General features: G+C 40.2%; 2 protein-coding genes across 2 annotated transcripts in view; both read right to left on the reverse strand.

Moving 5' to 3' along the window:
• Positions 1-17,559, reverse strand: part of LOC115902324 (cytochrome b5 reductase 4) — a 30,157-nt gene extending 12,598 nt beyond the window's left edge. Inside the window, exons 1-10 of the mRNA XM_030945759.1 lie at positions 17,438-17,559; positions 16,021-16,174; positions 13,098-13,198; positions 11,000-11,084; positions 6,926-6,967; positions 4,568-4,622; positions 3,168-3,225; positions 2,965-3,058; positions 2,391-2,423; positions 1,502-1,624 (exon numbers count right to left, since the gene is read on the reverse strand). Coding sequence (XP_030801619.1) covers positions 1,502-1,624; positions 2,391-2,423; positions 2,965-3,058; positions 3,168-3,225; positions 4,568-4,622; positions 6,926-6,967; positions 11,000-11,084; positions 13,098-13,198; positions 16,021-16,174; positions 17,438-17,512 — 820 coding nt within the window. The 5' untranslated portion in view covers positions 17,513-17,559. The remainder of the gene's footprint in view (positions 1-1,501; positions 1,625-2,390; positions 2,424-2,964; positions 3,059-3,167; positions 3,226-4,567; positions 4,623-6,925; positions 6,968-10,999; positions 11,085-13,097; positions 13,199-16,020; positions 16,175-17,437) is intronic.
• Positions 17,560-18,646: 1,087 nt separating this feature from the next.
• RIPPLY2 (ripply transcriptional repressor 2) lies at positions 18,647-21,157 on the reverse strand. Its single transcript, XM_030946066.1, has 3 exons — positions 20,846-21,157; positions 20,657-20,721; positions 18,647-18,926 (listed from the first exon to the last, which is right to left on the reverse strand). Exons 1-3 carry the CDS (start codon positions 21,152-21,154, stop codon positions 18,761-18,763), a joined length of 540 nt encoding a protein of 179 aa, XP_030801926.1. The 5' UTR covers positions 21,155-21,157; the 3' UTR covers positions 18,647-18,760.
• Positions 21,158-24,674: the final 3,517 nt, after the last annotated feature.

A 24,674-nucleotide genomic window follows, 5' to 3' on the forward strand; every position in this document is an offset into this window, starting at 1 on the left:
AAAACTCAAAGACAAGAAAATCCGAATTAATTAAACACCATTGCCCCCATAAGCACTCACTATTCACAGACTTGCCACCAAACTAGAATCATTTCAGATAAAATGATCACTTATATTAAAAAGCACAGTTACCAAAAGAACTAGTAATACACAAAAATTGAATAAAATAAACTACAAAAAAAAGTATAACAAGATAACATTATCTAGAAAGCATTGGTTACTAATGCTCAATATGTATTTTGTCAACTGCATCTAACCTTCCTCATTTGCAAAGGACCTATAAAGCCACTATATCCTATATCTCTTATTCCTTTAGATTATCTTCTCTTTCTGTTTTCTATAATCACAAAAAGCGATGAGGGAGAAAATGACCAACAGACAGTGGACAACACATTAGATCAGGCTGTAACCCCTTAGATACAGAGGATTGTATTGACAAATCTAATTTTAAAGTGGATGACTCAACAATTTCTGAAACTCTCAAAAGGAAAATTACATTCCACAGAAGCTAAAGGTAGCTAGAGAGATGAGCTTTCCTGCAGTCTTCCTTTTTGTACCACAGTAATCTCTCAACTCTAAAGGCCCACGTAGCGTAACTGAGGGCCAGTAAAACGTGTACAACATGGTGAGCAACATCTCATTAGCTCTTAAAAATGCACAGCTTTGCTTTCACACAGAATAAAGCAGACTATAATCTAACGGTCAATTTTTGAGCATCATTAGATAGAGGACCAAGAGGGCTTTTGAGAAACTAGGTGACAGCAATAACATCAGGAGTGTGATTATATTACACAATGTAATTCTGCAGAAATTTTTAATCTAGCTGAAAAAAAACCCAAACCCACACTGATTACTCTAGCATACTTTGGTGCTGCAGCAAGCTCATACTATTCTGTTACCACAAAATGAATCCATATGTAACATTTACTGCTTCTTGTAGACACAGCTTATTCGCAGCTGGCTTTAGTACCTACATATGACTTGAAGTCCCTTATTTTATCTGAGCTCAAGTTACAAAGATGCAGAGTATTGGAACAACCTTGCAGCACTGACAGATGTTACTGTATCTACAGTAACAACTGCAAGTGAAGGTTTTTGATACTTCACTCCAGTTACTTCCATAATGATTGACACATGTCCACGCATGCTCTCCTCAGGGTCTACTGTCTACTGAGGTTTTCATGTGGACAGAGAGGTCACTAAGCACACAGGTAACTATGAGATGGAACAACACTCAGGCAGTGTTTCCCTTCCAATATTAGGTTCACCTTCAACTCCACTGTGGGACAAACCAAACAAACAAACTAAAGCAAAACAAAAAAAACCCTCCTCCAAATCAAACCATTTCTAGGAAAATTCCCGAATAGCTTTCAAGATCAGACAAATTGCAAAAGAAGTGAAGGTACAACAACAGAAAAAGAAATCCCAGAAAAGAACAAATATCACTGACAAGCTCCAAGAAGTCCTAAAATAGCTGGTAGCTGGCTATAAAATTGCTTACCTCTGTCTGTGCGTTTGATAAAAGTATTATGACCCTCAGAAGGCCGTCCCAGATTTTTCCAATGAACATTATCCTTTTTCTTTAAGATAATCTCTACTTTCCCTACTCTTTCAGCAATATTTACTAAAAGAGAAAAGATTTCATATTGTTACTTTTAGTTACACTTTGTACAAAAAAATATTTCACAAATAAACTATAATGAAATTCAGAACAATTACTCATTTCTCAAGACACATGTAATTAATTCTTTAAAGTAGAGTATCAAAATAAAGTACTTCCAGCTATCTCTCTATAATATTTTAGAGTGCAGTTACAACCAGCACTAACTGGATATGCATAATTAATGCACATTATTTGCTTAACAGTTCATGGAACCAGGACAGCTTCACAGACCATCTGGTCAAGAAAAATACTCATGAACCCAGAGTCCTCATGTACTGGAAATTGTTAGTTACCACTACTTACTATCTTCTTTTCAAGGCCATTTGAATTAACAATTAAATCCAAGAAAGTCTCGGTCTAAGCAAAGAACAGTTTAAAAATACACGACAGAACTAACTTCTAGCTCTTTTAGCCTTCAGTCATACTCAGAGGGATCAGGGCACTATCAGCTTATTACTTTCACAGGCCCAAATGCCACAATTAAGAAAAAATATTTCATGTTATGACTTGGTTTGATTGACTCTGTCAGGACCTGATGGTAAGTAAAACTGTGAAGTATCTGATGAGTCAGAAAAATAAACTGAAATTCCCAATTGAAACTGAATTCTGGTATCAGAATCATAAAATATCCTGAGTTGGAAGGGACCCACAAGGATCATGGAAGTTCAGCTCCTGACTGGACTATCCTAGAAAGAGATACGGAAGTGCTGCAAGAGACTGAAATTACCAGCCACATCTTCTGAAACTGCATGATCCAAGTCTGAAAAACAAACAAACTGTGTGTTAAGGAAGTTCTATTACAGCCATCATATACACACAAAGTATAAGTAAGTCTAGGAATACTGAGTGAACTAATAATACTAATAAAATAAGTTATGCATGTTTATTTGGCCTTGAAATTTGACTCATGACTTCTACAACCTCATGCATGAAGGCATTATTTTTCCCAGTACTTTTAACAATGGCTCAGGTAAAGCTACTAATCTGGAATTATTGCACTTGCCCTTGTGAATGAGGGCTTTTTAATAATTGTAAAAAACACACTTGAAGAAAAATTTTACACAACTTTAATATCAATTGCATTTTAGTTCATATGTAAGAAATTTAGTATATACTAAAAAAATGAAGATGTGAGTTGATAAACAATGTAATTCCCTTACATCAAGGCACTTTAACCATCTCTAATGAAAGAGGAATAAAATATTAATTGGTGCATGTAAAATGCTAATGGTGTGATGAAAAGGTTTTAATACAGTAGAATGAAAATACAATACCTTCAACTGCAAAATTACAGTACCTACCAATTTCTACAAGATATGAGTGATCATCCATGATGATTTCTCCCCTTAATTGTTTGTCTTGACAGTCAACTATCACCAAGTCTGCATTCATGTCCTTTCGGAGCCAAGGGGAAAAAAACCCAAAAATTTTTATAAAGTTCTCCCAGAATTCAAGCTAGATCACAACTGGATCTTGTAATTCTTCCTTCATGAAATAGACTTACCTTCTGCTTAGTGTATATGACAATTGTGATCAAACTATCTGTTTGGAACCAGTCGTAACTGTAAAACAAAAAACACAATAAAGAAAAAACATATACTTTGAGCATATCAAAACATATTTAACCCCAAGCCTTCAAACAGAGCTTGTATAACAAATTTACAAGCCAAACATATTACGTACTACTTTTGAAGACTAAGTTCAAAGTCAGTAATTCTGACAAAACTACTAAAATAACTATCTAATTATGTATTCTTATAGTCAGTACACTGTAGTTAAAATTGTATGGCATTAATTTTACTAAAAAAAGCACATATATTCTCTTTATAGTATATGAACCTTGCATATGGATGATTAAAATCTTAAGTCCAGACAAAAGGATTAAATAGGCAGGGTGGCTTCCAAGAGTTAAAGATTTGATGCACATACCACAAAACCACAATTCCTTTCACCTCCACAAATCAAATTTTTGCATTCATTCTTATGTTCCCAAGTCCAAACCTTGTAATAAATCCAGTGCAAAGTACAAAAAGAAAAGAAAGCCTTCAGTCGCTAATTATTTGCATGGCCTTACACTTGCCAGGAAGTAACTTCCATCTACTCCTGGACCAGAAAAACAGGGACAAAGGGAGGATAAAATACTCCTGACAGCCAACACATCTTAGGCTGCACACCTTCCAGTCACATGCCAGAATATGCCAGACATACATGGGAAGAAAGGCAGCAAGGTTTGGAGAGCACTTAAAAAACAAAACCTCATTACAATTGTTTACAAGCCACAGTATTTCATGACTGCATGTAACTAGCCCAGAGAACACATATTCCCAGGGGATTTTGATGCCAAGTGAGAAGCTAGACCTTGAGGACCAAAGGTATCATGGAGTAAAATGATGCATCAGTGACATCAGCAGGCATATCACAGTGAGCTTTCAGGGCCTGCTTTCATTTACATACTGTAGAAACTTGAATGCAGCTATCAATCTCAATATATTCCAGCTTGAAATAATGCCCTTTTTCAAGGCACAGCAATTGTTTATGGACAAATTCATTAAAGTCAAGAAAGCATTCAGGCCAAATGGAATCACTTTCCATGAGTTTTCCCAAGAAACAAAGGTGAGGAGCCTGCAAATATAAGCCATACATTTGTATACAATCAAGGCAGCACAAGATTTAGGCATCAACAGAACAAGTAAAGAACCATCATCTGCCCATATGACCTCTGGTAAGTAAGTTGCTTTAAACCTGAACTTCAACTTTCCTACTTATACAAGGATGGTAATGACATACACTCATTTAACTGAAATTTCAAGAGCTATCCATGGAAGAACTTGCCATGTATTTACTAAGAATTGCACAGAATTCTTAAACAGAATGTTCAACAGACAAATACAGACAAATGCTTACCTCGGACTTAAATCTTGAGCAGAAGAAGCCAGTCCTTTCTTCTCAGGAAGCACACCTGCAAAGAGCAGAGAGTCATTAAAATATTTGCTGGGATGCTTGCTTAATATAAAAAATACTCAGGTAAGTTTGGGGGTTGTGGTTTTGGTTTTTTTAATTGAATGTTCTAAGTGTTCTTGAACAGTATTTGGTGGCTTTATTTCCACAGCTAGGCTATATACATTTTGTATTTAGTTTTTATTCAGCACTTTCTCTTGGAGAGCAGTGTTCTAGAACATGGATGTATACTTCAGAACAGAGAACATGTTCTAGAACATGGAGGTGTACTTCAGAACAGAGTTCCACACACCACAGTACCTGTGCTGTACTCAGTTTCATCTGTTAGTAGCTTGTGTTTTTACACTTTGTGATAGTGTAGCACAAAAAGACTTTCCTTTAACAGAAGTATTTGTTTATACAATTCAGATGAATAAATTCAATTTGAGATGTCTGATCTAACCTAATTCACAAGTAACATTTCGTGTCAATTAAGCAAGGGTAGCGGCCCAAATCTTTCTACACAGCGCTTGGCTAGGAATTTTCATAGAATTCAGACATTCACTTTAACTACTTAACTGCATGAAACAGTCTGAAACAGCTTTTGCTGGGAAGCAACAGTTGGTCAGTCTTTCAAAATGTCAGCTGTACCAATCTCTGACAGAATAGAAATTGAACATATTTGCCAAAAACTTGAGGACAGAGATAGATAAAAGCAACTGCAATCCTGCATCAGTTCTAACACAAAGAAGCTAAATAGAATGATGATGGAGGAAGCTGCAGGCTGAACAGCTGGTAAGTGCTGGTTTCAAGCCCATTCAAAGGCAAACCTTGCAAACCTGAAATGGCTATGCATAAAATAATTAGCACATGAATTCTCAGTTACCCAGATTGTTATCTTCTAAATGCCAGTAAATTTTCTAGTATGACTAAAAGCTTAAACACGTAATTGAGTGGCTCCAACACGTGGGAAGTAGATAAAAACAAAAAGAGCCACTCTGGTCTAACCCAATCTGTCAAAACTATTTGATCATCCAGAATTAACCCAAAGCAATTAAAACTCAGTCGAATTACTCATTCTTTGATCCTTAATTACTCCTAAGTACACAACATCTGCAGCTGCCAAGGAAGCTAAATGTCAGAGCAGTCAGATCACTGCAGAAGAAAACCAATCACCTAATGATAAAAGCCTTCTCAAGGACTAAGCCTTTCTTGAGGACACACATATGAATTGCTTGGTCTCCAGGGATAACAGAAATCCATGGCCATACAACTCTTCTCTGCTTTTGCAGGTCCAGAGAAATATATGAACAGCCACAATGAAACAGAACATTCTGGCAAACCAAGTTATTTATGAATTATTTTGAAATACTGTAAGATGCTACATGAAAACAGTGATTCATGCTGCAATAAAAAGACAATGATTCAGGTGATCAGTGAACCAATTAAGCAAAGTGCTCTATTAGTCATGGTGATCACAGATAAAGAAAAGCTGTGGGTGAAGCCAAAGGCTGATGGCAGGCATGAAATGAAGAGTTTAATGTGACCAGATGAACAGCAGAACTACAACCCTGCACATCACAGGACTGCTTTGCACAATCCTATGGGACAGCAAGGTTAGTGATAGAGGTTGTCACACCATCTTCACAGCCACACTGGAAAGAGCTGGGTTTGGTCAGTGGATTGCATCATAGGCAGAAAGTGAGTAGAACTGCCAGTCACAAAAGGTGTGATCAGCATACCAAGTCCAGCTGGAGGGTAGTTACTGCTAGCACTCCCTAGGGAATAGGGAATGCTGATATTGTTTCACACAGTCATCAGCAACCTACAGGGCACACGTTCTCCCAGTCAGAGCAATAACAAATCATGCAAACAGGCAAACGCCAAAGGTTAACCTTATTAAGGGATGCAGAGAGTCTGGAGAAATGAGCTGACAAAAACTTCATGAAGCTCAGAAGGAAATGCAAAATTTTGCACTTTGAAAGCAAAAAAAAAAAAAGATCTGGCAAAACAAGTGGAAGACCTGACTGGATAGAAAAGACTTGGGCAGAAAATCTTCCTGGCATTTCACAGACAAGATGACCTTGCTTGTCTATCTCATAGCTCCCTTATCTACACGATTCTACTGCAGTCTTATAATACTTTCAAACACAGAATTCACAATACTTGGGTAGGATTTTGCCTTCTGAAATTTCTACAGATCACTACAGCCTGACTACTGGACTCAAATGCAAAGAGAGAGAAATGTGGATAAATACTGCTCATTCAATGATATTCACATAAGTTTGAGGTTCACTCCCAACTTCGCTCCAGGTGAGAACTTACCATTAAGCTGTTTCTTGTCTTCAGACACAGCAGAAGAAATCTCTGCAAGCATTAATAAAAAACAAGCATAACAGTTAAGAAGCTACAGTACTTCCCCACATCATGCTAAATTAGCCAAAGTAAGCATCTCCAAGTAAATCTTCCAAAAGTCGTAACAGAATGACCAGGATGCTTCAGACATCAAGGAGCAACAAAAAAATGCAGCACTGATTACCATTCCAAAAGAGTATGTCTAATTAAAAAATTGCTACATTACAAGCACCAAAAATTGCACAGCTCTAAAGGATAGGAAATGCAGGAACTCTGACACTTCAAAAAAACCATCACAGATTATCTTGTGCAATTATAAACTTCATAGCTAAGAAGCTCACTGAATTTGTTAAGAATTCCAATGACACCTGTCTCACAACATCACATAGTAGACTGCAAATCTGACCAATCCAATCCTTAGAAAAAAGAACCCAATCCTTGGCAGGAACATAGGAAAAAGATTTTTTCTATAAGCTTCCTCTGCCAACTGATTTTATTTTCAAGTTATTATCTCAGTTTTTCATTTATTCTACAGTATGCTACAACTATTCCAAACCAACTGACTCTAGCAGAAAATTAAAAAAAAGAGAGACCAAGCAGGTGAATTACACAGCATCAATTCTTTTATAGGGCGCTCACCTTGATGGGAAAGGCACTGCACCTCTCAGCCACATGTCCTTCTGTTCTCAGCAAATCTGTGGGGAAACTAGACCTCTGGATATACCTGGGGCCCCTTTCTGCCCTCCTCTACATTGTACATCTCAGAATGTCCTTATATGAAAGGCCCAATTTATATTCTCTCTTACAGGAGCCAAGTTTGGGAAGTAGGAGAAACAAATCTGTTCTTCCTGCTCCCTTTTAGAAAACCAAAACAGGAATGTTTCTTCCCTGTTCTTCCATATCCTTCCCAGTGCTCTGCATCAAACCAGCGAGTGTTAGAGAAAAAATGCTAGAAAGAAGTTAAGAAAGGCTCATAGAGCAAAGAACCAACTAAATGGTATTCCAAAATTACTTGAGAGCTCTTCAAGAACAACCTTCATCAGAGGCTTTCATGTTGTGCCATTTCAACGTAAAAAGAAAATACTCCACACATTTTTAGCTGAGGTAAAAAGAAAATACTCCATAAATTTTTGGTTGAGGTAACATTTGTCTGCATATTCTGCTATACACCACTTTATGGTTTCTGCCAGGATGGGCAAATTGTTCACAAAAACCTCTTTCTAATGAAAGGTAATTATTTGTATTTAGAAGCCTATTCTCATTTCACTACATTAGCACACTGCACAGAAATCAGCACTGCAATTTTAAGGATGACGTGAGATACATCGAAGGCAGAGCCTTACCTCTCTTCCTTGGATGACATCACAGCTCTCAGTCTAATCTTGTTGAATTAACAATAATACAACATGCATTCTGACTCCCAAGTAACCACTAAACTAACATAGTGATTATATAACTACACACTAACCAGCGTCTCTGGAAAGACCAGCAGTATTAAAGTATTTCAGACTATGCTAATGTTTACAGCTGAGCACCCTGAAGGGACAGCAAGCAGTTTCATGCTGCACAGGTTTGCTGAGGGAGATTCTGAAATCATCTTTTACATACCTAGGTATGGCACTGGCCTTCTCAGCAAGTACAAACACCACATTTCAGTGCAAAGATCCACTGTAACACTACAGAAGGGACACTTCAGAATTTCCTATTAGTCACCACCAAAGCATGAAGCAGCATTCTCAAAATACAAGTTGACAAAACATTAACTATCCCCAGCCTTTTCAAAAGACTCTTCTTCCTCAAAAGTCCCCTAGAGTGTGCAAGGACAAACTTCAGCTTCCTTAAACAGTTCAGTAATAAACCATTATACCATCTCCCAAGAAACCACCACACCGTAGGAAAAATACCCTAAGGTAAACAGCCACAAATCTTCCAGCACTGCCCTAACAATCCTACATCTGCCTTCCTTGCTCTGTACTGATTGCACCAAACAGCAAATACTAATGTTCATCCTACTGCTGAACACTCATTCTCTGTCACAAAAAGAAAGCAATGTAATCCATAATCTGAAGTCTTGTCTTCCCTCTATACTTATGGGACCCATTTAATCCTCTATTCAGAAACATGCACCTTAACTTAGTAATTTATTCTTCTATTCTGAAATGCAAACCTTGCAGAACATGGTCTCAAAAGAAAAAAGACTAGAATAATTGCTGGCTAATGGTGAAGTAAGTCAATCACTTTTTGATAATTCAAAGGAGGAGGATACATAACCCCACAGGAACCAAAGTAAACCTTGAGAATCTTACAGTGAAGGATTTTAGCAAGTCCAGTGCTGGTGTTCCAGAGAAGGGCCAGAAAGCTGGTGAACAGTCTAGAGGCTAAATCCTGTGAGGAGTGGCTGAGAGAGCTGGGGTTGTTTAGCCTGGAGAAGAGGAAGCTGAGGGAGGACTTTACTGCTTTCTACAGCTCCCTGAAAGGAGGGTGTAGCCAGGTGGGGGTTGACCTCCTAGCTGTGCATGGGGAGTCTCTGGTTGGAGATCAGGAAGAACTTCCCTGAAAGAGCTGCCTAGTATTGTATCAGGATGCCCAGGGAGGTGGTGGAGTCACCAATCCCTGAATATGTTTAACAAATAACTGGACACAGCACTCAGCCATGGTCTAGTTGACAAGGCAGTGGCTGTTCAAAAAAAGGACTCAGTCTTGGAGGTCTTCTCCAACCTAAATGACTCTGTAGTTCTGTTATCAGTTGGACTCTTTATTAACAAAATTAAGTTTTTTTCTAGTCTGAATGGCTAAAAGCAACACAGGCAACAGAATTGTTTTATATAGTTGACAACCTTTATCCTGCAAATTTTACTACAGCAAAATAGACAGTCCTATCAACAAACAAAGCAGAAAAAGGGAACGGCAGAAAATGGACGGCCAGAGCCAGCAGGGGTGAAGATGTGTTTATGTTTTACTGACTGGCTGTGACAAGAATTCCTTCCAGTTGCAGAAAAGTTAGATTAATAAAATCAACAAAATGCATGTTTACTTGCAGTAAACAGAGTAGCAGTAATGTCTCTGTAATGCCTCAACTCAGTGAGGCAGCTATGCTGCTGAGCTTTCTCCATACTTTGTAGCACTTACTTTAAAAGTTCCACACTGGAATTAGCTACCTAGCATCATGGAGATGTAAAATACTATTCCACTTCACACAAAGACCAAACTCAACTTAACTGTTAAGACAATGTTATCTAAATACTAAGCAAGCACGCAGTGCACTTCTTCAGGAGCTGAAGAGCAACAAGATAGCCGAAATCATGAACTAAAGTATGTCACAGAACTGCAGAAAAATAGTTGTAATCATTAATCCTTTCATGTTTTCACTGCAGTTTTGCTAAGGGTCAATACAGAGTAACAGTGTCTGCTTCCTAGGTATAGGAAATATTGGCTGTGGCCTACAAACCCAAAAACAAACTGAAGATTGAAGTTTCCGGAAACCATCACCTGCATTCTAAGACTATGCTACATTTCTTGCTCTCCTGGCTCAGAGGACTCTATTGTATCAGCAAAATTTTCTCAATTCAAACTAAAGGACCTCTGGAAAAAATAACTGCCCACAAAGTATATTCAAATAACTCAACACATATGCAACTTGCCAGATGTATGTAAGGGGCTGAAATCACCAGATTGAAAATACTGACTTTTATTTCAATATGATAGCTGCCTATGACAGTTTTCCCTCTGGGATCAGAAGAAAAAAGAGAGATGGCAGGACATTAAAAGGTCTTTTCTATATACACAAACATATAACACACATGCACAGCTGTTTTCTAATGACTAAAAACAAAACAAGAAACATAGCAGTACATTACTAAAAGTCTTCAATTATACAACAATTTCATCTTCAGGTATCTGGTGGGATATATGCAAAAGCCTTCAACTCTACGCAAGAATAGAGATTCTCCTCATAAATATGAGGTGATTTAGGATTTCTCATAATTTCCAGATAATTTTGGAATAAAGTCTAATAAACAATATTTCGTTCTTAAAACAACTCACCTTTCAGAGCAGCAATGGGCTTGACAGCCATTCTCCCAACAAGACATTCCTTCAGCATTGATTCGTAATTGACCCAACGATGAACCTACATTAACAAAATTTTTTTTCATAAAATTTGGAATTCTTACTACATTGCTCTATGCACTGAAATAGAAAAGTTCATTTTTGTACATTGACTAATATAATTCATTTAGCAGATTATTTTTTAAACACATTAGAAGTCACTATCACATCAGTCAGTACTTATTTTTACTACCATTACAGATATCATGTCATTAAGTGAAACATTAGGATTATGAAAAAAGTAACAATAGTTTAATTTACTCATTTATGCTTTGCAATACCTGAACATCATAACCTTGAACAGCATTTTTATGATGCATGCTACACAACTAACAGAACAAAGACCTTGTCATTATCACAATGCTTATTAGTCTTGTTTAGACAAGTAAAGGGAAAAGGGATGAAGGAAACAAACATAAAAAATAATAGTTAAGACAAACAAACACCTCCTACCAAGCTGGTGTATTTCTGTTTGCTTCTGTCTTACTATCACTGAATCATTTGGAAATTCCCTATTTAAGAAAGTAAAATAAAGTGAAGAAAAAGCAGTAGCTTTACAGACCAGAACTGGAGAACTTGTAGAGGAAATGGATGGTAGAAAAGCGAATTCTGATAAGGCATCCAGGATAACATCACAAGAAGAGAAAAGGAAACAAAGTGTTGCATGACAAATTTGAAAGGTACCTAGATTTAAAAATAAAAACTTTCAACTGGACTAGCTAAGGAGATGAGATAAAGAATCCCATCAACAAGTTGTAGTTTCCTCATATACACGTAACAGAAAGAAATGAAGGATTATGAATGACAGTTAATTTTTCCAGAAATTTGGGGAACACTGGCAATCTACTAAGCTCTTAAAAAAAATACTATCTGACAGAGACAGAATGCTAAAGCAGAGGGGAAAACGAACACCTCCAGTAACAGAAAAGTCATAAGCCAGAAACAATAAAAGTGAAAAGCATATTTTCAGGATCTAAACCTGCTTCCATTCCCATGAAAAAAAATTAAAAAGTTGCAAGCATATATCTGAACTTAACTACAGGGGTTTCCCCAAATACTCCTGATGTCAAGACTTCTGTTTTCAAGGACATCATATAATGACCCAGCAACATAATTCCAAGCCCCAACTTGATACTGGATACTTGATACTACAGATTTCTTGAAATCAAAGACTTAGGCCCAAAACCAACACTTCATTTGTGAAAGGACTAACAAAGCTAAACAAAGGACTCAACAAAGCTAAAACATTATCCATCTTTATTTACAATGTTAAAAATATTTGCAAATGAAGGCATAACATACTCTGATGCATGACATGTAAAGAGGTAACATATTTCCTTTCTGAAACAGAGATTTCTTTTCTGCTCTTTTGCAGTTTCTCAGATAAACCTAGTGAGTATTGGAGACCCACAGAATGTCTAAATACCAGCTCAGTGAATCACATCTTACAACACCAAGTTGGCAATTCCTTAAAGATAGCACACCCATGCTTCAGAGCCTTTATTTTGAGTATTTTCAAAGCATTTAAAGAAACAGCAAACAAATAAGAGACCAACTGTCATCTTGTGAGTTGTTCACCAGTTAAAGTTAATAGAAGCTCCAGCATTTTTTCTGATAATGCAGCAGTCAAGTAAATAGACAAAGAATTCTACAAGCTCTTTTCAAAAAGTGAAAGCTCTTAGAAAAATAGGTCTCTCCAACAACAGTAGTCATTGAAGCAATTTATTAAGAAGGTGGTAACTCAAATTGTTGCTAGCTTTATTGCTATTTCTGCTAAAAAAAAAAAAGAAGTCTAATTGAAGTATAATTCTAACAACATAAAGTAACATTTTCATTACTGTCTTTTGATACAAAGTTTAAACTACATGTCTCTTCCAGCGCATATAAGTGTCATTCTGAGCAGTGACCTGCTGCCTTTCCTTGGGACTGAAAAAGTTCAAATCACCATTTCCACGGAAATGCCCTAAAAATAATCGCAAAACATGCATTTTTTAAGTACGGTGAGCAAGTGTCGTTTGCTGACAGTTGCTCTCACCTGATCAAAGAGATCTGTACCATCAGTTCCTGCTGCTTTCATTAGTTCATCCTCACCACCTGGATGGTATTCCATGTACGGTGTGACATTATATACAAATCCTGAAGAAAACAGAATATAAAAGCATATGAGCAGCATTTCTACAATCACTCCTGTCTCCAAAAACAATGGAAAGGATAGCACAAATTAAAAAGTGTACTAGCAAACAGTAGGCATAATTGGAACAGACAGTATGACTTCACAAAAACAGAAACATCAACGACACAATTGTATAGACCACAAGAGGTATTACATGGAGATGCCAGTCCAACAGATGCCAGATGCTACACCATTTGCCTTGGGTTAAGACTTCAACCTAGAAATTGAATATGATGTATCCTAGCTAGAGGGTAAAAGTACCACAGGCAGATTTAAAAAGAGACAAAATTGAACCAGCTAGTGCACAAAATGGTTTTCAGTTTCCCTTCCAATTAAGTTCTCCGTGAAGTGTTGTCATAGTTGTTCCAGTACCACCCATCACCATCATGGAATGAAATGCCTACAGGAATGAACTGTCCCACACAAGGAAATACTGTCACCATCAGCAACAAAACTTCCATTCTTCAGATTCAGCAATATAAGAAACTTAACACAGCTCGTGCTCATTAAAGGTTTACAACTCTAGCTGTATCTGTCCCTGTAAAAGGGCTCAGCATTGTTTCTACACTTCCAGTGACATAAAACAATGTTTCTTCACAGGTCTGAAATAATGAAGGCTAATTATTGTTGCTAGGCAACTGGGTTATTGGAGCCTGAAGAATGCAGCTATAAACAGATTTAACTACAGACATATTGTTGTTAACGTGATTATTGCATCCCTACCTGCATGAATATTTGAAGATATTAACATTATCAAAACAGGAAGCTACCAAAAACAGATCTGCACCAGTGCTTGCAGAAAAAGCTTTGAAGACATTAGGAAGTGTACATTAATTACTTCAGAAGAAGAGAAAGGCATTCAACACTGAGCCTGGGGCAGACAAATTTGGAGCAATCCTATTTGGCAAGAACAACCATCCCAGTCAACAACAAAGACCCAGTCAACAACAAAGGAAGGATCTTTGCACACTTTACCAACCTGCTCTTCTGATGGCTGTATTCACTGTGCCATCTTGTGTGCAGCAATGATTACTGCACACAATAAATTGTAAGATTCTGCATAGCCATGGCCTCCTGAATATTACTCAAATTTACCATCAAACTTGCTGGAGCAAAAGAAATATCATTTAAACATCCTTCAGGTGTTTTTTAACTCCCCTGAACCCCCCTTTATGTACAAATTTGTGCCCTATATGACACCTTTCTTTGATCACACTGGGGTTTTGAACCAATTAGCTCCTGTTCTTCTTTTACTTCACATCGCTCTCATGGGTTTCTGCTCTTTCTTTTAGAAACACAGTCTAACTACCAACGCAGAGACCTAATTTAGCCTTTTCCATAATTATATTCTTTTACTACGTGTCCACATATGAGGGCTACTGTCATTTTTGGATATGATGCTTTTTTCACTAGTCATCTGAGAACACAGAAAAGGCAGACCTGGAAAAATTTAAGGAAAGATACAGAGACAACTTGATGGAGTTCTTGTAAAAACCAGCCTCAGAGATGCAGTAAAGGCAAAATGAGATTAAAAAGAAAACAGAAGCATCTTTAGGCAGTAATTCTGTCTGCAGTAGATGTTCCTTTTTCACAGCGAAAAATGAACAGATGAACATAGGAAACAAGGTTTCTTTATCTCTCCTCCTACTGTAGTTTTACTAGCACATGCAACTGCAGCACAGGAAATTAAGAACCCTATTATTTTGCTCAAAGGCCTGTACTGAATAACATTTTACCTTTACTTTTACCCTCATCACCTTTAACACCCAACAATACAATCACCTGACACAGAAATTCCTAACTTTCTTTTGCTGAAGTTCAGACATGACATTTTATTAAGTATCAATGCTGTTCCTTACCAGATCAATGTTATCACTAAGAGATTAGGAAGATCAGAGACATTAATGGGACATTTCTGTACAAAGAGTGGTTCTATCTTCATAGAAATTGGTGTTACCTCCTAATAAATTTACGGTGATATTAGTGTATTTTAGCCTCTAAATGACTAAACTGCAGGGCAAATATTTTGCTCCTTTCTGTAGAACAATTAGGAACTTCATTTGCAACTGTGAAAATACTCTTCTAGCCACAGCTATTGCTCCAGACCACCTTCACACATTGCTAAATGTATAACATATGATTCAACTTCGGAGCTAAAATTTCATTAAAATAATAACAGAAATAGAATTGCATAATTACCACAGGTAGTTGTCATTGTAGTCAATGATTACATTTGCTCTGTTTGGCAACTGCCATTTGCACTACTAAGTTTTATGAAGTAGTATGTGTGCTTTCACAATTATTTCCTAAAGACCATTCTCCAGGTTTAAGCAGTATTTTTAATATTTATATGTTTTTGGATGCTCTAAAGCAATCCTTAAAAATAGTCAACTGCTCAAAATAATAAACTGTCCAAGACTGACAAGTGTACATGTCAGCATTTTCAAAGCCCTGTTTTCTTGCTAAGTCCTTTTTATTTGATACATTACCTAAAATCTTATATTTTATTATTTTCATAGCCAGCTATAAAATAGTATAAAACATGCCAATTTGGAAGATTTCTTTTGAAAAGCTTGAAAGCAAAGAAAATCTTTGTAACACAAGATCTCTTACTTGAAGTTATGCCAAAGTATGTCAAGATTACACCTGGCCTAAACATAGGAGGTGCATAGTTTCTCTTGGAGCGTGGCTTTTATTCTTGTTTTTTGAGTTTTGTTGCTTCTTCTTTAAGTACAGAAACGAGAAACCAGGTAAAAAACGCAGAAGAAACGTCACAGCAACCAACCTCTTATACATATCCAGCAGTCCTCCTTTTTGTTGTGTTTAGAGAGCTCATCTTCAGTCACTTCAAGCAGCCTCCCTTTCAAACCAGTCAAGTCCTTCCCACTTTTAGTTAGCCGAATCCAATCCATAAGACTCCTTCCTGGTTTTAAAGGTACCTGAAAAATAACAAATATACAAACAACTTCAACCTCTGAAGGAAGAAAAAGCCATTCTAAGAATACACTTTTCTAAGCTCCATAGGAGGGCTCAGACAAAAACAGAAGAGAAATAACCCAAGTCATATTATTCACTGATATTTGGGAGCCCTATTCAGTAGAAAGGGTGCTTAAGGGAGTGTTCTGGGTAGCGACACAGAAATTACTAAACAGCAACAAACATTTAGCTGACTCTTCCCAAAGCAAACTGAAGACACCAAGTCTGTCTGTGGTGGCAAATCATTTGAGATACGGTCTGGAAAACTACAAGCAATAAAGGAAATTTAAAAATCATGGCCAGGTAAGACAAGTTTTGCCTTCACAGCATTCATTAAGACTTTTCACAAGCCCTAGAGCAACTGGAAGCCTGACCCAGAGAAAGCTGGGACAGAAGTCTAGTAGCTTTCCAGAGAAGTACTGCCATGGCCTGCCTGTCCTGAAAGGCAGAACAAGATCTTCAGGGTATCTAACACCTTCCTTTTCAACAGCACCTAGTGAGTAATGGAGACACACTGAATGTCTGTTTCTAAAAAATACCAACTAGGTGAATCACAATTTACAACACCACGTTTGCAATTCCTTGCAGAAAGCACACCCAAGCTGCAGAACCTTTATTTTCTGAGCATTTTCAAAGCATTTAAAGAAATAGTAAACAAGTAAGACCACAGTTTGGGAACCTTTTTGATCCAAGCTTTAACAACAGGAAACAGGGTTAAAGAACTGCGGTCTTAGAAAACCACAGGAAAAACAGAAGCAAAAAAACTGAAGCGTACATAAACTAACATTTCTTAAAGCTATTTTAGTACAAGCCTGCTTTCCAAGAAAGGTCTCTAGACAACAAGTGTTCTCAAAACCCCTCCAAAGATGAAGATCCAGCACATAAAGCATGAGCTGCACGCAGTAATTCCAAGGTGAAAGCCTCCATCGCTGCACAGCAGGCACAGCCGGGCCAGGAAGTGCCGGAAGCGCTGTCACCGCCGCCGTCTCGAACGAGAAGCACCAAATGTTTTCCAGCGCCGCAGCTGAGCCGGGCCCTCGCCCGAGACCCGGCCGCTGGAGGGGGGCGGCCGGCGGCAGCCCTGCCCCAGCTGCAGCCGGGAACCGACCAGGAACCACCGCAGCTCGGCCGGGCGGGGCCAGACCAGGCAGCCGCCGGCGCAGCGGGAAAAACGCGGGCCCCTTCACCTCCCCCGAAGCGACCAACAGCGGCAGAGCCGCCCGTACCTTGCTGCGGGCACCCGCTGCCGCTCGCTGCTGGGAGCCGGGCGCGGGGAAGGCCGACGGCGGCACGTTCAGCATCGTGCCGGGCCGGGCCGCAGCCGGGCCCCCGCGGGCGGGCGGGCGGAGCGCTGAGGCACAGCGCGCAGGCTCCGCCGCGGCGGGCGGGGCCACGGCCCGGCCGGGAGCGGCGGCTTCGGCTTGGGGGCGGCGCGGCGGAGACCGGCCGGGAGTGGACATCGCTGTGGGCAGGGAGCAGCGCGTACCCCGCCCGCCGCTTGTCTCCCCGGGGACGACGGGGTGCACGCCCCTGCGCTAGGATTGGTTTTCCGTCCAGGTGTCCCAGCGCCAGGTGCTTAGGCCGGAAGGCTGTGGCGGACACAGCCGGTGCACCCCACGCTCTGCCGGTGAAGTGTGGCCAGGCTCCGGGTAAGGGCCCGCTTCGATCCTGCTGCAGGGCCCTGGGAGCGCGGGGCAAGCCCTCCCTGGATGGCGCTGGCACACTGAGCCAGCGCGGCCTGCAGCTGCACGCACAAGGCAAGGGCAGGTCCAGGTAAGTCCACAGGCGCTGCCTGACAGAGGCGCTGCCTTTAATTTAAAGCTTTGGATTTCGTTTGTTATTCTTTTAGGGGCTTTGGCCTTCACGATGATTGATACCCAACTTTGTTTCAATTATTAAAACAAAGCTCACTATTATCACAACTCAGACCTTTTTCTTGTTTCTTAATGTCCACTTTACAAAGCAAATGCAGTATGAAACTATCACTTTTTATGTATAAGAACACAGCACATATACATGAGAACACAGGTGGTGTGAGGCAAACTCTTCTACACAACAAGAACTAGAATTAGATTTTGGACTCTTTTCACCGTTTCAAAAACAGCTATATTGTTTCTCTTCTCCGTGTTTGAAACTCTGTTGTAACAGCAGGCACAACACAATTGTAATACTTAATCCAATGATTCCTTGATACACTTCCATATGGAGCCTACTAAATCACAAGGACAAGCTTTCCTTGTGTCCTCAGACTTTGAGAAAGTCGGAACCATAGAGCCCTTCAACGTAAGGCATCTGTTCTCCGCTTCAAAAATTGGTGTTCAGCTTATGACCTACAAACTATAGGACCTCAGACAGAAAAATACCAATCAATACCTTCCCCACTTAAACCAGGACAGGAAAGGAAAAAAGGAAAAAGGATAAAACTACAAGGCATCTCAGTTTTATTAAGAATAATTTACATAGAAATAAATTATCTTTAAAAATACTATAATACATATTTATATTAAGTTTAAATTAGGTCTTAGAAGTAGAATTAGTCTTCCCTGCAGTCAGCAACCTGATTCTGTTCCTGAATCTTGTTCCAGTTGATCTTCATCATCTTCACTATCCGAGTCTTCATAAAAGGAAATTGTAGCCTGAACTGGGAAGTTTTTCAGAAGTGCTTCAGCTTCCTGATACAAGTAATCATAGCACCTTGATTTGGGCCAAAATAGTCTGAAACAAGTATACAATAGATTTGCTTATTGTTATTATGTATTTTACATGGAGGGACATGCAAAAAACTAAAGTGAAATTCTATTAAAACAAGCATCCTACAGAGCTTTTCCTTACAAGCTCAATTGCTAAGTTCCTTTCTACATTCAATTAAGAAAAAAAATTCTCTGGATTCTTATTTTCATCTCAAGAGATAAAGATGACTTAGAGCGTGAATTTTGCAACAAAACTACGAAAGCCCAAACTGCATCTGGAACTTCCCACTCCAGTACCTCATTAACTGTACTGCCCCTACTGGAACTATTTGTAGGGAATATAATTAGCATCAAACAGGATCAAAAGAACATTTAAATCAAATTAGTAGTTTTCTTACTGAAGGTCCCCAGCCTAGGTAGTTGTTGATACTTGTTTCACACCATTGTAAAATTCAGAGGAATGATAAAGGTCTAGGGGTGATCAGACCTTTATTTCATCTGTCTTTCCAAAAACAATCAACAGACTCCATAAGGAAGATGTCCCACAGATGTAGATTTTAAAGCAGTCTGTATTGTATTCAGAAATTAACAAAATATGCTGATAAGAACACAGCTAGCATGGGCTATCAGCTAATGATAATATATTGCAATTGATATACTCCAAATTCCTGTTCCTTTTCAACTAGTGTCCTCTTTTGCTTACAGTTTGGAAATATCTAGAAGGAATAGGCCACAGAAGTCCCAAGAGCCAAGAGACTAGCACACTACAACATAATGAAATGCTGACTACACATTGTTTAAAATAGAAATGCATGAAGAAACAGAAGTAGACAGCTTTCTAGCAATTACAAGAAATACTTTTTAGGCTACTGTTTAACAGAACACTGCTTCCTTGGCAGCACAAAGTCACTGACATTGGCTTTGTAACAGGTCACCATTCCCAATGTTCCCAGCATTCACTCAAACCTAAGCATTGGAGCTGTCACTGTGAAGTCTGCCCATACAGTTGCTTAGCTAGTGTATCACCATTTGAAGGATGAGAACCTAGATTTGAAAGAAAGCCACTTCTTGTCTGAAAAAAACTACCTGTGCAATTATTTTAAGCATCTTGCAAAACCTAGCAGCATTTCTGAATACAGACTCTCCTACAGATTCAACTGCTGTTATTTTCTTTTATTTCCTTTTCAGAACTGACAGTGCAGATACTATCATTGCCTTTATCATTAAAGCAGCAAGTATTTTCCTCGGCAATGGTGGCTTAGCTAGTGCATACCTTCTCTTCCTGCCACTCTCTCCCACGCCTCCACCTGCTTCTTTGCTGTGGGAAGGCGCTGGATGTTTGTGCAGCAGCACAGCCTAGGAACTACAGCCCCGTGCCTTTTGTAGTCACGGGAATGAGTAACAGGGTGCTTCAGCCAACTCCGCTACCACCAAAAAACATCCACATAACTGTGTAATACGTCTTAAGTCTCAAACCACAGAGACACATCAACAACTCAAATATATTAAATACACAAATCCTGGCAATCGTTTGCCCAAGGATCTCAGTTAAAAACCGCGTAGACGGCCAATTCGTTCCCAAGGCACTTTACTATCTACATAAATATATGGGTGGAAACAAAAGGGGCGGGAGAGCTAATGCTACGACCCTACACTGGCGAGCGAGGGACTCTCTCATGGCCGTGCAGCGCCACGGGCCCCTGGAGCCCCGAGGTCCCCCGCGGGAACCGGCGGCGGCCGGGCACTGCCACTTACCTGACGGGGTGCGTGTACTGCGCCAGCTTTCGGGAGGCTTCCGCCAGCCCGCCGGGGCTGTGAGGCTGCGGAGGAGAGAGCAGAGGTCAGCCCGCCGGCACGGCACAGGGCCCTCCCCGAGCATCCCCGCCCCGCCGAGTGCGCGGCGATGCCGGCGGCAGATGCTCCGCCACGCCGCTCCCCACTCACCGCGGCGGGGCCGGGGCTCCGCCGGGCCGCCTCACCCGGCGCGGGCACCCACGGTCTCCAGAAGGGCGCAGGGCTGCGGGGCAAGGGCAGGGCCGTCAGCGCAGGACCGGGCCGCCCCCCGCACCGGGAGGAGGAGAGGGGCGAGTAACCCTGCGGGGGCAGCGCCGCCGAGAGCGGGTGGGGGCAGCCACCCTCCATCCTCCGCCGGTCCGCGGCCGCTCGCTTATCGCCGCCGCCCGTGGGCCCGGAGGCTTTTATAGCCAGCGGCGGGCGCTGCGCGGCGCGGAGCCCCCACCTCCCCCGGCTCATCTGCCAGCGCCATCCGCAGAAAGGCCCCGCGCGAAAGCGCCGCCGTGTAAACACGGGGCGCGGGCATGCCCCAAATGGCCCGGGGAGGGGAAGCGGGCGTGGGGGGGATTTGGCGAGTCGGTGTTAATCGCACTCGAGCAGACACATGGCAGCTGCCGGGGGGCGGGCGGGGACAGCCCTGTGGGAACGGAGCGGGGGGCGGCGGCACCGGGGATGAGCCCGGCCGCTCTGCGCCCCGGCGGCGGGGTCCGGCCGCCGCGACTGCAGCCTTTTGTTGTTGCAGCCCTGTTTGTTTATGCCCCGGAGCGGCGAGTCACGGCGTGTGGGCACCGCGGCCCGCCCGCGGATGGCAGCTCCCCGCGGGAGCAGGCACGGACACAGGGACCCCATCCCGGGGTGGCGGGGGACATGACGCCCTTCGGAAGGGTTCTTACTCAATAACGCGTCAGCCCCAGTGCGCTCCCTGACGTGTTCCCCCTCAGGCAACGGTGGTGGCTCTTTTTATATATTTGTATCTAAATATATGCACACACACACACCTTTTTTTTACAGGATATTTTTACCTTGCCTGCCTTAATTCCTTTTTATTGTTGTCCCAATACTTTGTTCCGCTGCCAGCACGGGATGCTGTCACTACACGCGCAAGGTTTTACATGGAGCTCCTGCCGTTTCCATGTTCCCTGGTACCAAGGGACTTTACTTTTGTTTCTGTTTTTATTTATTATTCTTGTTTCCCCTTTTCTTTCTGAGGTTGCAATCAGTGATGCATGTGAGAGGAGCAGAAACAAGTTACATAAGAGCTGGTAAACAGTAATAATATCAGCCTTAAGGACTAGGAGGGTTGGTGGGATGGAGCTGCCCTAGATGCTGAAGGAGGGCTTAAACCCCAGGTAATTTATTGTCCCGTTAAAGACCCACATTACTGAGGCACTGTTTGGAATAATATTTTGCCTTCTTGAGTTTGTCTGAGGCATAAGGAATGTGTCTACCTTAGCATTGCCCAAGAGTAACTGCAAGTAGCTGCTGCTCTAAAAAGAGTAGCTACAGACTTGTGCCTTCTCCACATCATCTTCAGCACAATCCATTTCACTAAATAGTACCAGCAGTACCAGTTGTAAAAAATGTTACATGTTACAAGCTGTGTGGGAAATGTAATCAGGGTAATCTTTCACATCCTAAAGTCAAAACCAGATGTAGACTGACTTGGTTTTCTGAAGGAAAGCAACCACTTATGTTGAACAAGAAATAGTTGGAAGAATGCACACATTCAAGCTTGTGTGTGCTGTGATACATTCCAACTTTATCAGTGGACATACTCTGTCATTTTGGAGATTTGTGCCCTTTGGTCACTTGGAAAAATTGATAATTATGACTTTAAGAGTTAATGAAGGAAAATGTATTTTCCAGTGAAAAGTCCAATTTAGTAGGATGTGATGTTTGTAGCTCTTTGTGTTTTTCCCTGCCTCATTTTCACTTTGGCCTAGAATGAGATTAATTAAAATCAGTGAACAAAAGGCTCAAACTACAATTCATATTCATCTCACAGCTAAGAAATAGAGAATAGAGCAAAGTATAGTAACTTGTGCAATAAACCAAATGTGATTATAAGCAAAACTGTTTCTACTTTTCTCTTTTTCCAAATAGCTGCTGTGAAGCTTGTCAAGTGAGGTAAAGCATAAAAGAAATATTTAAAAGCTCTCTGGTAGTAGATTCTTCTTTGGCTTAAATGAAGTGAAAGCAGTAATTTTTTACATTTCACATTTCTCCTTTGAGAAGTTTAACACAGGCTATGTAAGGGAAAAGAGGAGGCAAGGTTCATTGTCAAAGGAAGGAAAGCAGAAACATCCTCCATCGCATTAGTAGTGACAAAGGACTAGGAGAACGCAACATCAGTTTGTCTGTTTGGTAAAGCATAAAAATTAGTTTTAATGTCTACAGTGAAAGCAACAAAAGATGGGGTGTCTTTGACCAATGACTCTTAATTGTCTCAGGATTCTTTTTAGTACCTGCCTGAAATGAGAAAATGTCCTAGGGAGAAAGTGTGATTTACCCATTAGAGAGCAAATTGAAAGAGAGGTGTTGAAAGGATAAGGAGAAAATAATGACTAACAGCTGTTGTTCCCCTGCATATTTTCACACTGTGTGAGTCTTCTTGGCTTTACAGTTCAGTAATGCAGTCCTGTTTGTTGAGAGAAATACAGAAGTCTGTCATTGCAATAATAACTTGTTATCATTGACATAATACTAATAATAAAAAAAACAAATAAAAAACAACAAGAAGAAAAACCAAAAACAACAACAAAAAACCCCCAAACCCTTAACATTTTTCTATCTTCCCACTGACCTTGAAATACAGGCTGGAAACTGGTAAATCAGGGATAGAAGATGCTTTGTCATGTTGGTCTCTTCTACAACTTGTGCACTGTGTAGTAACAGTACATTGTTTCGTCATGCTAAAATCTCTTCAGGTAGGAGCTACATACCACTGCTGAACAAATAGTTGGTTTAATGGGAATGATGGAATGCTCTTTAAACTGGTTCTTTTAATACAGTAGTGGAATACATAGCTCTGAATTCAACATAAAGTCCAATAGAGGCAGTTCCCTCATGCGTTCTTGACTCATCTAACTAAAGCCATATTCCTCAGTCTCTGCCTTAGTTCCTGCTTTTTTGTATTTCTACTTTTTTTAAAAAAGTGCAAATCCTGAGTTGAAGGTTGTACATATATAACTAGACTGCCTTTAGGAAAGGAAGGCTGCTCATCAGGATCTAATACACTGTGCTTTATTATACTGGAATGAAAACTGAAAAATTGCAGTTTGTGGTTTTATTTACTCTTGTGCAATAATAAAAATACCTGGGCTTTTTGAAAATTTCTCTCGAGGTCATAGATTAAAAAAATTTCCTTATACTACTTTCCAAGCAGATCATAGCTAGTCATTACAGGGTTCAATCTTGCTTAGCCATAAGTTGATTTTTATAGGAATTTTTGTACAAAATTGCAATTGAAGAATTTCAAATGGAGTACAAAAATTCTTGTACAGTGATTCTTCTACTTTGATTTTACAACTGTGGAACAAAACCCTGATTTTGTTTTATCAGAATTATACCAAGTAGTATTTTTCCAGAATGAAAGTAATTTTTAAAAATTCAGTTTAAATTGATTAAAAATGATTTTGTGGCTTTCTGCAGTGTGACATCTTGAAATGTAGTGCACTGTTAATAGGATACACAGAAAAGCAAACACAGAGATCTGTGCAGATTTCAGTGTGCTACTATAAACAAAAAGGTGTTCACAAATGGCTTAGAGCTAAATTTGACAAGACAGTGCTAATCACACTGGGACATGGGAATATCTGGACAGAGGACAGTCAGCTGACTTCATATTCACCTCCCTTAAGGCAGAGATACCTCTCACTTATGAGTAAAGCAGGGACATTTAATGAAAATTATTGCATGAGGTGATATAGGGAGAGAATTGGTTTGATCTTGTCAGGAATTTTAGTGACAAAAGCAAGGT

This window comes from Camarhynchus parvulus, chromosome 3 (genome assembly GCF_901933205.1).
Source record: "Camarhynchus parvulus chromosome 3, STF_HiC, whole genome shotgun sequence".
NCBI classification, from domain to species: Eukaryota; Metazoa; Chordata; class Aves; order Passeriformes; family Thraupidae; genus Camarhynchus; species Camarhynchus parvulus.

Bases quoted from the DNA above. Each gene is read 5' to 3' on its own strand.
- RIPPLY2 (XM_030946066.1), bottom strand. From the start codon at position 21,154: ATGAGCCGGGGGAGGTGGGGGCTCCGCGCCGCGCAGCGCCCGCCGCTG. The intron at 20,722-20,845 runs GTGAGTGGGGAG...TCTCCTCCGCAG, and splicing joins GGAGCCCCGGCCCCGCCGCG to CCTCACAGCCCCGGCGGGCT. The intron at 18,927-20,656 runs GTAAGTGGCAGT...TACTTGTTTCAG, and splicing joins CAGTACACGCACCCCGTCAG to ACTATTTTGGCCCAAATCAA.